Raw genomic sequence first — 16,514 nt, 5'->3', positions numbered from 1 at the left:
TAGAACGACTTCAAGAATATGATTATGAGATAGAACACAGGGCCGGAAGAGTTCATTCAAATGCTGATGCCCTTTCGAGACGACCATGCAGTGCAAATTGTAATCACTGTGCCAAATTAGAGGAACGATTTTGCCCCGTGAGACGAACCACCGTCGTTAATGAGCAATGGCAGCCACAACAGTTACAAGAAGCCCAAGAAGACGATCCATGTATAAAAAGAGTATTGGATTGGATGCGTCGAGGTGAGAGACCTAGTTGGCAAAACATTAGTGCATGTAGTCCGGAAGTCAAGGCCTACTGGAGCCAATGGAATTGCCTGATACTAAAAGATGATCTTCTGTACAGAACCTTTGAGAACGATGATGGTACAGAATCTAAGCTTCAGTTGATTGTACCTAAAAGTAAAGTGTCAGAAGTATTGCGTCAGTTGCATGACGGTACATCAGGTGGACACTTTGGTATTACGAAGACTCTGCAAAAGGTTCGAGAACGGTTCTATTGGGTGAACTGTAAAGATGATGTAAGAAGATGGTGCCGGAAATGTGAACTGTGTGCATCCGGTAATGGTCCAGTTGGTAAAAAGAGAGCACCCATGAGACAGTACAATGTTGGAAGTCCTATGGAAAGAGTAGCAATCGACATTGCAGGTCCATTTCCAGAAACCGATGCTGGAAATAAATACATTCTGGTAGCCATGGACTATTTTACGAAATGGACCGAGGCCTATGCATTACCGAATCAAGAAGCTGCTACCGTTGCAGAGGTACTTGTTAAAGAATTCTTCAGCCGATTTGGTGTTCCCTTGGAGATCCACTCCGATCAAGGGCGAAACTTTGAGTCAGCTCTTTTCCAAAACGTTTTTAAATTGATTGGTGCCAATAAGACCAGAACAACACCCCTGCATCCTCAATCAGATGGAATGGTCGAGAGGATGAACCGAACGATGGGTAAACACTTGTCCAAAGTTGTATCTGAACATCAGCGGGATTGGGACCAACACATTCATTTATTCCTGATGGCCTACCGCTCGGCCGTGAATGAAACTACAGGTCAAACACCAACCTGCCTGATGTTGGGTCGTGAAGTTCGTTTGCCCTGCGACCTAGAGTTTGGCTGCAGACCTTCCGAGGAATATGTTGCAGGCGAAGAATACGTAGACCGCCTGAAGTTACGAATGAACAACATTCATGAACTTGCCCGACAACACATCCAGATAGCCAGTGACAGAATGAAAGATCAATATGATTCTCGCTGCAAGAATGAAAGCTTCGAAGTAGGTGATCTTGTCTGGCTTTATAATCCACAACGTCGTCGAGGCCTGTGTCCTAAACTGCAAAGACAATGGGAAGGTCCGTATGAAGTTAAGAAGAAAATAAATGACGTAATATACAGAATTAAGAAGTTACCAAACGGTAAACCAAAAGTTATTCACATAAATCGTCTTGCACCATATGCTGGCTCAAATGAAACAGAGGAAGCCCGAGTCCTCCAACAGGAGATGAAAGATGCACCACAGCCAAGTTTTAAGGAATTTATGTCAAATTACGCAGAAAGAAAGAGTGCTAGATTCGGCGTGACCACAGAAGTTCAGCAAGATCTGTTTGGTGTTCCAGAAAACGTCTCTCTAGCCCACTGTGTTGCACAAGACCTCGAGATGACTAAAGGAATCTCGTCCGTATTCAATAGAAAGTTCGGCCGCCTGGACGAGTTAAGGAATCAACAACCTAAAATTGGAAGAGTATTGCGATTGGAAGATGGTCCTCGATCTTTGCTGTATATAGTGACCAGGAAGTCTTATACGGACACGCCAAGCTACGAGAACATATGGCGTGCTCTAACTAATTTGAAGAAAATGGTCTGTAATTATGACATCAAAGATTTGGCTTTACCAAAAATTGGCCATGCAGTAGAAAATCTGGATTGGAAGATTGTGAGAAGCATGCTGGAAGTGATCTTCAGAGAAACTGGCGTACGGATTACTGTGTGTTGCATGAACCCGAAGATGTCATACCCTTCAAAGACAGTAGACTGTTACTTCTTTTCTAGGGGTGTATGCAGAGCTGGAGAATCCTGTAGATTCCGCCATCCTGGGCCATCTAGGGTTGCTGATCGGGACGCTCAGATCTTAAGAGGGGAGCAGTGTAACAAAATAATTATTGACCTACCCTCGTATACCAGCTCCCGTCTCCGCACAGACAGAACACTATCGATGTTTCGAGATACGCCGATGCAGCGCCGATGACGTCCAAGCGGTCGAGTCACATGGACATAGCTGGAGATATATAGATATTTCTGGAATATCTGTATCGCATATATAAATAGGACATATTTGTAAATAGAGTTAGTCTTAAGCTAAAGTGTATAAGATAAATTCGTCTGTAACTTATATAAATAAAGTCGTATATAAATTACGAACCGCTAGTTTTATTGTAATTAGAAGTAATTACACTAATCACGCTACAATATTTTAATATTTCAACAATTTCTTTTAATTTTGGACCCCGTTGGGGCGAATTTTCCCATTCCCCCCCTCTCTTAGACCCGCCACTGGTTCTCTCGAAAAATTGTAGTAAATCGTAATTGCAACAATTTCAGTCCCTACACTTTTTGTCGAAAAGTTGAAAATGGGGAAGATATTGAACAAAAACAATTGCTTTAAAATCAATCTGGTCTTACGCTCGCGCCTTTACGGCATACGTACTACCTTAAATATTGATTTTATCAAAAAAAAAAAGAAAGAGACCAAAATTGTACAAAATTTAATTTTCCTTATTTTTGTATAGGTTAAAATTTGTTGTAAAAGTAATAGTAAAGGAGATAATTCAATAAATCAATAATTATGCTTGAACTGTCACTGTTTTTCCCCATAACTCGGAAAATGTGGACGCACGAAAAAAATTATAAAACGAAATTATATAAAATCGCATTCTCAACAATTTCAGTTTATATATTTTTTGTCATCAATTTCTATTTTACATCTGATTGGATCTTTGCAGATTACTATTGTTTAAGTTTTCTGAGATGAGATATATTGTCATATGTCAATACTCGGCCTGCAGTTTTGTTGGGTAGATCGAGTAGCTCGACAGAACTTTAAGTTTTCTGGGATGAGATATATTGTCATATGTCAATACTCGGCCTGCAGTTTTGTTGGGTAGATCGAGTAGCTCGACAGAACTTTAAGTTTTCTGAGATCAGATATATTGTCATATATCAATACTCGACCTACAGTTTTGTTGTAGCTTTGAGTAGCTCGACAGAACTGTTGTCGGTTACAAGCCTGGATAAAGGAGAAGTGGTCTACAGCCAGTTAACAGAAAATTCCTTCCCTGACTTGTATTTGCGTTACGTCTTCGCTGTTTATTAGTATCTTTGTTTCCTGTGTGTCTTATATTCTGTGTTGTTTTTTGTAGGTCACTACCCATTTTATTTTCTTTAATATCAATATTATCTCGTCTACAAATCTCTAGTTTGTCAAATAATATCCAATCATATTTATTCTTCTAATTTTTTGGTTTAAACTTGTAAACATATTTTCCGGAGGTTGTTGAATGGTTTTCGTGCGAGCGACTTTCGCAAACCTTTTGTTTATTTCAATATATTGTGTGTTAGAAAATAGCTTAACAGCTTAGTGTTAAAGTTAAACTTTTCATTCTACTTCTGTCTTATAATATTAAAAATTAATCTTCTTATTAAAGTTCCATCTCCTAGCGGAGGTTGGATATCATATTGGCTATGGTCACTTTGTTGGCTGCTGCTCTGAACAGTTGTAATGAACAACAGTTAAACCATTCTCTAAGGTTCCTCAGCCAGGAGATGCGTCTTCTTCCTATGCTTCTTTTTCCTTGGATCCTTCCTTGCATAATAACTCTCAGCAGCTCATATTTCTCTCCTCTGGTAATGTGACCCAAATATTCTAGTATTCTTGTTTTTATACTGTTCATAATTTCTAACTCCTTATTTAAACGTCGTAGCACTTCAACATTGGTAATCCTTTGAACCCACTGAATTTTCAACATTCTTCTGTAACACCACATTTCGAACGCTACTATTTTTCTTATATGTTGCCTTTTCAATGTCCAAGTTTCCATTTCGTATAGTAATATAGAAAATATGTAGCATCTTAGAGCCCTCAATCTGAGAGGCAACTGAAGGTCTTTGTTTGTAAGCAGTGTCTTCATTTTTATAAATGCTTGCCTTGCAGTTTCAATTCGGACTTTAATTTCTTTGCTTTGGTCATTTTTGTCATCAACCCAGGTTCCCAGATATTTGTATGTCTTTACTTTTTCTATTTGGGTTTGCTCTAGTATTAACCTTTGATTTCCATGTTGTGTTTTTGAGACAATCATAAATTTAGTTTTTTTCTTGTTTATTTTGAGTCCATATCGAATGCAATAATCGTTAATTCTATTTAACAATTCTTGTAGCGACTCAAGGGTGTCTGCCATTATAACGGTGTCATCAGCGATTCTTATGTTATTTACTGTTCTTCCGTTTATAGAGATTCCATCACTTAGTTCCGCTATCGCTTCCTGAAATATGGCTTCACTGTACACGTTAAACAGTAGCGGCGACAGTACACAACCCTGTCTTACCCCTCTCTTTATATCAATATTCTCGGACTCTTGTTCGTCTATCTTTATATTGGCCTTTTGATTCCAATACAGATTGATGATAATTCGTAAGTCTCGTCTGTCTATATCTCTGTTTTTCAATAATTCTATTAGTTTTTCATGTCGGACTCTGTCGAACGCTTTTTCGAAGTCGATGAAACAGGAATAAATATCCAGGTTCATATCTAAGCATCTTTGAGAGAGGACATTAAATGCAAACAATGCCTCTCTTGTTCCAAGTCCTTTGCGGAACCCAAATTGGGTATCATCCATATCATTTTCTAGCTTTCTGTATAATCTTCCATGAGTCACCTTTAGAAATATTTTGAGGGTATGGCTTATTAGTGATATTGTCCTATAGTCTGAACAATCTTTGGCATATATTGTTTTAGGTATTGTTACAAAGGTGGACACCAACCATCCCTGAGGTATTTTTCCGGTTTTATATACTCCATTAAACAGATCCAGTAGTACAGGTAGAGTTTCATCGTCTAGACATTTCAGTAATTCTGCAGGTATTTCGTCTGGACCTACAGTTTTTCCGTTTTTTGCGTTTCGTATTGCTTGTTCGATTTCCTCCATTATGATCTCTGGTCCCGTTTCGCTATCGATTTCTTCCGGTTCTTGTCTATTATCCTCAAACAGATTTGTTATGTACGCTTTCCACTTTTTTAATTTCTCTTTGACTTCTATAATAATTTTTCCATTTATGTCTTTAAGAAGGCCATCTTTCTTTTTCGCTGTGTATTTGTGATTTCCTTTATTTTCTTATGCATATTAAAGCTATCATGTTTTTTAGAATATTCCTCTATTTCACTGCATTGATTTGTCAGCCAGGTGGATTTGGCCTCTTTTATTTTCTTTATTATTAACCTCTGTATTTCTTTGTATTTTGCCTTATTCCTGCCTTTATGTTTTCTTCTTTCCTCCATTAACTCTAGGATTTCTGAAGTCATCCATCTCTGTTTTTTTCTTATTTTTGTCTGTAATATTTTCTTTCCTGCCTCTACTAACGTTTCTTGTATCATGTTCCATTTGTCATTAACATCTGTTGTCTTTATCACGTCTTGTTTGATTTTCTTTAAGTTATCATTTATTTCTTGTTTTAAACTCTGACGTATAGGTTCTTCTTTTATCTTTGAGACATCGAATCGTGGTATATTTGTTTGTTTTTGGAACTTTTTTTAATTTTATCTTCATTACGCCTACTAGTGGATTATGGTCTGAATTTATGTCAGCTCCGGGGTACGTTCTCACAGACTTTATAGTGTTTTTACATCTGGATTTGATTAAAATGTAATCTATCTGGTTAAGTAAAAATTAATAAATAGCTATAAATACACAACACAAATACTCATTAAGTATAAGTTTGTTGTATTAAGAAATATGTGTGAAAATTAGCTTGAGCTCGGCTCGAAATTTCGAGCCGAACTTGAGGTAGAAGCGCGGCTTGAACTTCGAGCTGCCGGTTGAGCTCGTGAATCGTGTCAGCTCGACTCAAATCTTCCTAGCCGAGCTCGGCTGGAATTTATTCCATGTTTTACGGACACACTGTATATGGAAAATACATATTTGTAGTCTGAATTACTTATTCTTAAACAAAAGTATTAGTCGTAGCAGAAATAAATGAATTAGAAAAAGTATTAGAATATTAGCTAAAAGATTGACAAGCCCGCTAATGGAAGCTTGGCTCGTTTCGAATTCAGCTAGGCTCGGCTTGAAAAAAAAAATGATTCGTCTCAAAGCTCGTCTCGCAAGAAACAAACCGACTTGAGCTCGAAACTCGGCTCGTCAAACGAGCCGAGCCGAGCTAAGCTCGAGCTTGTGACCATCCCTAGTGAAAATATAAACAAGCGCTTCAAAATCCACTAGGTACATATTCTAGACGAAAAATTCCACTGTTTATAGGAATATCTTAGCCAAAAAAAAATTAAACACAATCATAATGAAAATTAAAATAACAGGTGAAAAAAGGTAAATACAAGATAATTATGCATGGAAACATAATTATATTAAAAGGAAACTTGATGAGTGACAAAAAAATGGCTCGTTAGATGAATGGGATAATGATAATAATCAAAACAAACTATATATTTCTGATTTATAGACGTTAATTTTTATTCTTCTTAACCATTGTGCAAAGTTTACTAAGCAAATACTATTAAAAAGAGGCATAGAATTCAAAAAATTTAAGAGATTCGAAAAACCTATGTATCTAATCATATTAAATGTTACTTAAAAATACATTTAAAGTTAAATTTTTAAATTTATACACTTACTGTATGCTCCACCGGCGCCTTGGTATCCACCTTGTCCTCCAGCACCGCCGCCGCCTCCTTGGTATCCGCCTGCACCTCCTTGGTACCCGCCTCCACTACCTCCTTGATACCCACCTCCAGAACCACCTTGATAGCCTCCACCTCCTGACCCGCCTTGATAACCACCGCCTGCGCCTCCTTGGCCTCCTTGATATCCACCTCCGGAACCACCTTGGTATCCTCCTCCGGAACCACCTTGATATCCACCTCCGGGTCCACCTTGATAACCGCCGCCTCTACCGCCGCCAGTTCCAGGCGCTACGGCCCCTGGGTAACCACCTGGTCCACCACCACCTGCATTACCGCGTCCTGGAGGTAGGTAGTCGAGGCGGGCGCATGCTGAAATGCCTATTAAGGCTAGAACCAGGACTGCCTGAAATATCAAAACACAGTATTACACATTGAAAAATATAAGTTTTCACAAAAAAAAAAGAGAAAAAATACATTAGTTTACAGATATTTTCAGTTTTCTTTATAGATATTTTTCTTCTTCCTTCTTGTATGTAGGCTTTAAAGCCTGTTTCTTCTTCAATATTAGCCTCCTAAATTGTTTAAATTATCGCACCATGTTTTTCTTGGTCTGGCAATACTTCTTCGTCCATTTGGTGACTTATCTCGTGCTATTCGTACTATCCTATCCTCTGCCATTCTACTAATGTGTTCGTTCCACTCCTGTTTCCGTTTTGTCACCCATCCGTTTATGTCTTCTACATTGCATGACCTTCTTATGTTTTCGCTTCTCTCCCTATCCAACATACTTTTCTCTGATATTCGTCGAAGTATTTTCATCTCTGTTGTTTCTAGTAGTCGTCTTGTTTTAGATGTGTCAGGTCTTTTCTCCGTCATGTATGTCAATATAGGTCTAATTGCTGCTTTATAGATTATTGCTGTTGTATCTTAATGTTTGTTCGTCTTGATTGTGTCATTAAGAGATCTCCCCGCTTTACTTGCTTTTAAGCTTTGTTGTCGTACTTCCTTTTCAATATCTCCGTAACTGGTTATATCTATTCCCAGATATCTAACCTTGCTTCCTGCTTTATTATTTTCCCATCAATTTCGATTTTACATCGTAGTGGGTATTTAGATATTGTCATACATTTGGTTTTCTCTGCTGATATTATCATGTATTTCTTGGCTGTTGTATTGAAGATGTGTGTTAATCTTTGGAGATCAATAGATATTTTTGATGCTTAAATGATCTGTGATTTACATGAACTAATATGTACATGTGCTATTTATTGAGGGGTTAAGGGGTTCAAAGGAGCAGTGATATGAATTAGAAGGTGCTATCTTCAGTTAGTATCTCTAGCCTCTCCCATCCAATTACTCTCGTCACCTCCACAAAATGTGTTCTCGACCAGACACCTGAGCAATCTGGCTAGAGATTAGTTACTAACTCTAATGGAAGACAGGTTCAGGGCAGACGAGAAAGGGAGACATGGTTCTCAGAAAACGTGGTTTTGCTACGAGCCAACGATCCATACATGTAAAACACTAATACTACGAAAAGAATATTACTGCTTCCGAATAGAACAGATTATCAAAACAAACCATGAAAGCTACGAACAAAAGATAATTCTATTAAGAACATGGAACGTATTAAGTGGTATCGATCTTTAATCGCCACTAGAGCGATAAAATAACTAGATGATCTGAGATAATGATGTAGTAGTATGTAGTAACCATTCAGGAAATGAGATGGACAGAAAATGGATGAAAATTGATGTGGTTTTGTAATAAATGAAAAACTACAATCACAGCTACTAGGCTTTAAACCAGTTAATTAAAGAATCTGTTATAAGACTAAGGAGTAAATGGTTCAATTTAACTATACAATCTCAGTGTATGCAAAAATTGCACCTATCGAAAAAGCATCAGAAGATAATAAAAATTAATTCTAGATTCTCGAAATCAACTAAACAGATAAACTCCTGATAATAATGTCATAATAATACTAGGGGGCATAAACTCAAAAGTAGGCATAGAAGAGTACGCAACACCGATGGCAGGAAGATACAGTCCACATGAAGTTACATGTGACTGGATCCCGGTTGATTGATTTTTCAGCAACTTAGTCATCAAAAAGGTAACATAGAAGAAAGATTCACAAGGCAACATAGAAATCAAACAATGGAAGAACATATAATAATCAAATAGATTCTGTGCCTACTGATTAATATCAACAATAGATAAATAGACAAAGATGAAAGGTGGAATGTGGAGACGTGGAGAAGCTTGAAAAAGAAGATAAGGAAATACAGTACTAACTGTAATTATGAAATGGATTCCAGGTTTAGGAAATAAATGGAAATGAAAGTAAAAATAGAGATCAGAAATGGCACTTCAAAAAAGGACTATTGCAGAAGCAGCAGAGAAATCTATCAGAAGAAAGAAGTAATCAAAATGGTAAAAATGGTTTGACGAAGAATGCGAAAGAGCCCTAAAAAGCAAACAAAAGAAAAATTGATTATCTGCCGAACCAATAGGCGTATTCAAAAGAAGAAAAAGAAAATATAATTTCGTACTGTTCTATTGATACCTAGAAATTGTGTAAAATTGAAATTATTCGGTGACCTAATTACTGTGATCTAACATAGAGGACTATGTATAATAATAATAACGAGAGATTTTTAACCAATCAAATAACTATCAATCATAATATCGGGATATTACTACTCAGAATATTCAGAATAGTAGCAAGGCAGGATAGCCATGCTGATCGTCAACACCCGGAACGGATAGATAGACACCGTAAGAAGAAGAATATTACTACTAAGAGCAACTATGGCTAAAAACAAAAGGATATAATGAAAATTTCATTCAGCGTACTTGATAGAATTTGAGCTCATCTACGCCCATAAAAAAGATGGAAAATAATAGTTTCTATTACAGATAAGGTTTCTCATATAATTATTGAGTAAGTAATCTACCCATCTTAAAAAAATATTAGAAATATTATAAAAAATTAAAAATTTGTTTTAAATGACCACCAGGAAGCTTGAAGACATGATATGAACTGTCTTCCTCAATGTTTCTTAATAACTAACTGGCTCAATATATAATATAGTGTTATGTATGGAATAGTTTCTATTACAACTAAGGTTTCTTATATATAATTAATGAGTAATCTACCCACCCTTAAAAAATATTAGAAATATAAAAAAAATAAAAAATTATTTTAAATGATCAGCAAGAAGCTTCAGGACAGTCTGTATGTTTTGAACTGCCTTCCTCAATGTTTTCTAATATCTAATTGGCTCAACCTATAACACTAAACCGTTCTTACTTGTTGCATGTCACAGTACATCACTCTCACTTCGTAATGATACCGTTTTGGCCGAAAGCTCTTATTATATTATCCAACTCCCACTCGAATCATTCAAAGATGCATTTACACCCATTGCACAAATCATCCTTCGCCGAGGGCTGTTCGGTTCATCATATTGGTATAACGTTTCAAGCTTAATCACTTCATGATTGGTATTGTTTGAGGATCATTACACCAAAGATTGGCAGATAAGTTTTTTGTTCTGATTTAAAACGGATCGATTGATGAGAAATAAGTGATCTTTCGAATTACCTGTTGTGAGGCTTTTATGTAAATATTACTTAATGTTTTCACTTCCTCGTAATATAAATATTTTTCATAAAACAGTATAAAATATAGCTGGTATAGATAAGAAAGATATGTACATAGAAAATAGGTCGCGAATAACAAACTTGAAAATTCTTGAATGCTAATCTGTAGGATTTACGAAAAATTATCACCACGGCAAAGCAAATAACAAAATAATTACAATAAGTAAAGTAAACCACCAACTATAATACACTGGGGTGCAAAATTAACCGGACACCTTAAAAATGGGTCATTTTTGATGTCTCGAATTTCCTAAACCTGTTGTCCCATTTAAGTTATTTTTTAAATATATTATAGCCTTGTTCTTTAGCAATATCGCTGTAATAGTACTGTTGCTAAACAGTTAAATTTTCATTGTATACCGGGTGTATCAATCAAACCGTGTTTTTTCCTCAAAGTTCGCATCCCCCTGTGGAATATTCTAGCATTTATAAAATACTGAAATTAAAATCCAACTATAGTCTCATGTTTTCTCAATATTTTGTTTTTTGATTCATTCGCATATGTTGGATAATAAAAAAGTTAGGTACTTTAACAACTGGCCATGTTTTTCATCAATACAGCGTGTTTTTAAATATTAATTAGCAAACTTTCAGGGGTAATTCTGCATCAAAAAATAATGACAGTTTGCTTTATCAACGATATGTCTGCAAATGCTTCGTTTCCGTGTTGAAACTTTTCTTACAAACTGACGATTTATTTATTGCTTTAAAACCGGTTGAGGTATGCAAATGAAATTTGGTGGGTTTTAAGAAGTAGTTATTGCACATTTTTTGACATACAATTAAAAATTTAATATTCACCATTTGCGCGCATACGGGTAGTATGAGGGCCTATATTACCCGTTTGCGCGCCAATGGTGAATATTAAAGTCGTACTTGTATGTCAAAGAATGTACAATAACACGTATGTACATGTCTTAACACCCACCAAATTTCATTTGCATATATCAACTGGTTTTTAAGCAATAAATAAATCGTCAGTTTGTAAGAAAAATTTCAACACCCTCTATCTCAGAAATGAAGCATTTGCGGACATAGGTTTATAAAGCAAACTGTCTTATCTTTTCATGTAGACTTTCCCCTTAAAGTTTGTCGCATTTATTTAGAAACACCCTGTATTGCTAAAGAACATGGCTAGTTGTTAAATTGCCTAACTTTTTTATGGTCCTACTTAAGCGAATGAATCAAAAAACAGAATGTTGAGAAAATATAAGGCTATAGTTGGTTTTAATTTGAGTATTTTATAAATGCTAGAATATTCCACAGTGTGATGCGGAGTTTAAGAAAAAAACACAGTTTCATTGGTACACCCGGTATGCAATAAAAATTTACCTGTTTAGCCACAATATTATTACAGCGATATTGATAAAAAATAAGGCTACAACATATTAAAAAATCACTTAAATCGGACAACAGGTTTAGGAAATTCGAGATATCAAAAATGACCCATTTTTAAAATGTCCGGTTAATTTTGCACCCCAGGGTATTAAATTTCAAAGTAGAATTTTACAAAATATCGATAGCATCCAAATATAAAAATGGACGACAGCCTACATGGATTTTAACAACATAAAAAAACCAAAAACTATACAAATATCTACCTTTTCCACTCTACTATAATATATTATTATGTACTCGATGTTTTACCCTTGACAGAACAGGCAGTAACAAGATAATAGAATTTGAAATGTAATTTTACCGCAGGATGACATATGCTGAGAATAGGCTAAAGAACAAAAATTCTTTGATGAGAAATGATAACAATCACATTCTTCAGGTTTTAATACAAATGGAATTAAAAAATAAGCAGCGTGTCAGGTAGACAACGAATCATGTAGTTAAAAAAAATAGATTTGACTGGCAAAACATCATTAAAACTGTTTACTGTCGCTGTAATTTGGACTATAATTATCACCAACGTATATGGTAGTACAAGAAGAAGAAGAAACACGCAAACCATAAAATACCGTTAACATCTTAAAATTTTGTGCACAGAAAACAGCTAGATCATTGGTAATGATAGGGAAATACTCATTGATGATAAACATGTAAAAAACTTATTCCAATGAAAATGAGAAAATGGGATCAATATGATCGATTTATAGAATATACAAATTTACTAACCATATAATTTAAACACATACACATATGTATTTAAGAGGAAACAAAGCGATCAACAGGTAGCGAAAACGCGTTCCAAGATTGCGGCTGTAATTTTGAATATTTTTTCGAGATATTTGGCACACGTATTCGTAATATAATAAAGAATGGCGGTACAGAGCCCAATTTGAAAAATATATTAATATGTGGAAATTACTCTGTAATTAAATACAATATTAAAAAAACGAGCCTCTACCGCCATTAAGAAGAACAAAAAAATACACTTTCTTCAAATAAACTTTTTCATCCGATGCCTAGATTTTGTATCATTTTGGAACTACTAATGAAATAAAAAATTTTAGTAGTTCCAAAATGACACAAAATCTAGACATCGGATAAAAAAGTTTATTTGAAGAAAGTGTATTTTTTTGTTCTTCTTAATGGCGGTACAGGCTCGTTTTTTTAATATTGTATTTAATTACAGAGTAATTTCCACATATTAATATATTTTTCAAATTGGGCTCTGTACCGCCATTCTTTATTATATTACGAATACGTGTGCCAAATATCTCGAAAAAATATTCAAAATTACAGCCGCAATCTTGGAACGCGTTTTGGCTACCTGTTGATCGCTACTGTATCACCTTAAATTAATATTATTTGATAATCTTTAGCAACAGATTCTAGAAAGAGTATAAGAAATCTGAATATAAAAGAAAAAACTGAAACTACATTTTAAAACATACTAAAAATTATCATAACGAAAACTATGTTTAAGGATAGCAAACATCATTTCTATATTACTATATGTTTGTATTATAATATAAGTCGAAAATTCTATTTTTCGACTTTAAAATCGGCCATACCGAATGTGGTTCAAGATATTGAACTGGCAATATGATATTAAGAATTCAATATGGCAATTTCATCTCAGAAAACTAACACAATAGTAATCAGTAAAGAACCAATCAGATGTAAAATATAAATTGATGGTATCAGTATTGAACAAGTAATGGAAGTAAGATACCTTGGAATTACATTGTCAAGTTACTGACACCTGGACAAAGAAGTGACAAATCAAGACCAAAAAGCAAATAGACCGGCGGGATGCCTTAATAACACTATATGGCGAAACCGACATATTAACACTGAGATGAAGTCAAGAAATTATAAAGCCAGTGTAAGACCAATAATAACATATGCATCAGAAACAATATCCGATACAGCCACAACACAAAGACTACTACAAACAGCAGAAATGAGAGTACTGAGAAGAATGACAGGAAATACGCTGAGAGATCGAAAGAGGAGCAAAGATATTAGAAGACAATGTAGTATACAGTGTATAAACGAATGGACACTAAATAGGAGAAAAGAATGGAATAACCACATAACTAGAATGGGAGAGACACGTGTGGTCAAAATAGCAAGAGATAAATCACCAATAGGTAGAAGAAGTATCGGCCGACCGCGCAACAGATCGAGTAACAAACTTCCATAGAGTAAGGTATGCTTTATTGTCAAAAAATTTTTACAATTTGTGGACAAAGCTTATACAAAATAAAAAATACAACAAAAAACAAAAAATAATAAAAACTTCAAACAAAATAAAAACAGAAACAGACACCAAATAAATGGCGTGAGTATCAATCCCCCAATAAACAAGCAGAATTGCTGATAAAGAGGAACAAGAAGAAGAAGAACAAGAAAATGAAGAATATGATATTCGTAGTATACGTAAAAATCGCATTGAATTAATATATCATTTATACTTTTAGTCGAAAATTCGATTTTTTTGAATTTGAGGTCGGTTATCTCGAAGATGGTTCGAGATATCAAAATTCCGTTTAAAGATTTGGTTCAGGAGACAAAACTATATAGGAATCCATCGTTAGATCGGCTCCAAGTATTGCAGGGGTGGAGACGCACAAACGAACGAACTAACAAACGAACAGACTTTGCGAATTCATAAACGAAAATAGTTTTCGTTGCAAATAAACAAATATAATCTCTAGTACCTACATATCTGCATTGAGACAATTATACATAAGTATAAGATGCAGTGTAGGTCTAAAAAATAAAAATTCTACATTTAGACGAACGATACTTGATACGGAAACAGAAAATGGTATTTTTTCTGTTTCTCATTTTTATCTACATAAAATGGCACCTTTTTTACAAAATATGATCTAGGAAAAGTTGAACATTTAGAAATTATTCTTCTAGAAATTATTCTTAGACATAAGCAAAATATCCGAATGATATATAAATAGATCTAAATGAATGAATGAATATAGGTATAAATTTTACTATTTTAGTTGGGAATAAACCATAAACCAAAATTTTATGTTTAGGTTTCCACTTCGGAAATCGAAACGTCAAAAAAACTTAATTCTACATTAAAATTGCGGCTTATTGCCAACAAAAATAGTAAATTTCATTAAGATACCACAAGAAAATAGCTTCAGAAGAATACATACAAGTTGCACACATGTTCAAAACCAAAATTTCAACCCATGAAAAGTTAAGGGACGAGAAATGAAAATTTCTCATGACGAGAAATGAAAATAACATGTAGCAAAAATATGCATAGTGTATTTATCGGTAACAGCACCATGCAGCTTATTTTTAAATTGTAAGTTTAAAAAATAGAAACAATGTAACCGCGAAACTGGCAAAGTAATCAAATCTATAGTGTATCCCAGTAAAAGTATATGATCTGAGCGGGGAATCTAAGACACAATCAAAATAAGGTTTACAAATCTGTACTGATAAGTAAAAAGATCTTAAGTCAAAAAATATCGATTTTGATTAAGTTTTTCAGCAAGTACGTTGAAAAAATCGATAAAAAGTAATAGAAATCGACTGATTCTCATCTCTATTTTAATACTTCAAAAAATGCGTTAAAAGGCGTTGAAATTTAAAGAGTTTTCCTCGCTTTTTATAAATTCTTAACGTACTAACAAACTTAGTCAAAATCGATATTTTTTACTTAAAGCCTTTTTACTTATCAGTACAGAAATGTAAATCAAATATTTATTTGAAAAATATAATATGTAACGTATGGCAAGGGGCTCTTTTCCGTATTCGTGTAGAGCCAACATTTGAGCGCATCTTTACGGAAAAGTGCTCTACTTACCACACATATTACAGCATATATTTTTTAGTTAATATAAGCACTTCTTGTCTGTTGGAAATAAAATTAGAATGTGATGTCGGATTTTGCTCCCGCGCACAGTTCACTCTCAAGCACTTCACTAACAACAAAAACAATACAATAATAAATAAATAGCTGACTAAATTAAAAAATGAGATATATGTGTTCTTACTTGTCTCATGCTGGAGTATATTGCACTCTTGTACAGTGTAATGAGAAGATTTGGCCGAAAGCTTTTATAATATGACTCCCACTGAATTTGACTTAGAAGATGCACTCAGAGATGCATTGCAGAAATCTTCGCCGATCGCCCTCGAGCGATTTTGTTTATTGTCGGCGTATTTCGAACGCTTAATTACTCTACATATTGTCGAAAAGATTGACATAAATCGGTCGATATTATAGGCCGCCTCTTTTATAAACACAAAAGACAAGACGATTACAGACACTCCTGCACGATTCTGTAATCAGATAGGTGATATATTACAAGGGGGTTATTTTTAAATCTGAAAGCTTCTATTTTTTATTTCAGTGTTTAGTAACTTATTTTCTTAAATATTAACAAATATCTAAGCATTTCTAAAAAAGTGCCTCCTTTTTTAACTGAAATGCCTCGACAACTAAGGCAATTTTTGCATAATACGGTGTACGGTTGATTTTGTATCAGATGTAATGTGTAGTATATG

At 34.7% G+C, this 16,514-nt stretch overlaps 1 protein-coding gene across 4 annotated transcripts in view; it reads right to left on the bottom strand.

Annotated features, from left to right (window-relative positions):
* Nucleotides 1-16,133, bottom strand: part of LOC114329896 (pupal cuticle protein 36a-like) — a 37,388-nt gene extending 21,255 nt beyond the window's left edge. Inside the window, exons 1-3 of one of the 4 annotated variants that reach the window (XM_050645274.1) lie at nt 10,210-10,254; nt 7,152-7,305; nt 6,894-7,103 (exon numbers count right to left, since the gene is read on the bottom strand). In XM_050645274.1, the coding sequence (XP_050501231.1) occupies nt 6,894-7,103; nt 7,152-7,305; nt 10,210-10,239 (394 nt within the window). In that variant the 5' untranslated portion in view covers nt 10,240-10,254. Of the gene's footprint in view, nt 1-6,893; nt 7,306-10,209; nt 10,370-16,000 lie in introns of those variants that run through there. The other 3 variants (XM_028279157.2, XM_028279156.2, XM_028279155.2) reach the window with 3 other exon arrangements.
* Between the last annotated feature and the right edge of the window lie 381 nt (nt 16,134-16,514).

The sequence above is a fragment of the Diabrotica virgifera genome, chromosome 3 (genome assembly GCF_917563875.1).
Source record: "Diabrotica virgifera virgifera chromosome 3, PGI_DIABVI_V3a".
NCBI classification, from domain to species: Eukaryota; Metazoa; Arthropoda; class Insecta; order Coleoptera; family Chrysomelidae; genus Diabrotica; species Diabrotica virgifera.
Note: the sequence above shows the minus strand (reverse complement) of the source record. Positions and strands in the feature narration are given on the sequence as shown.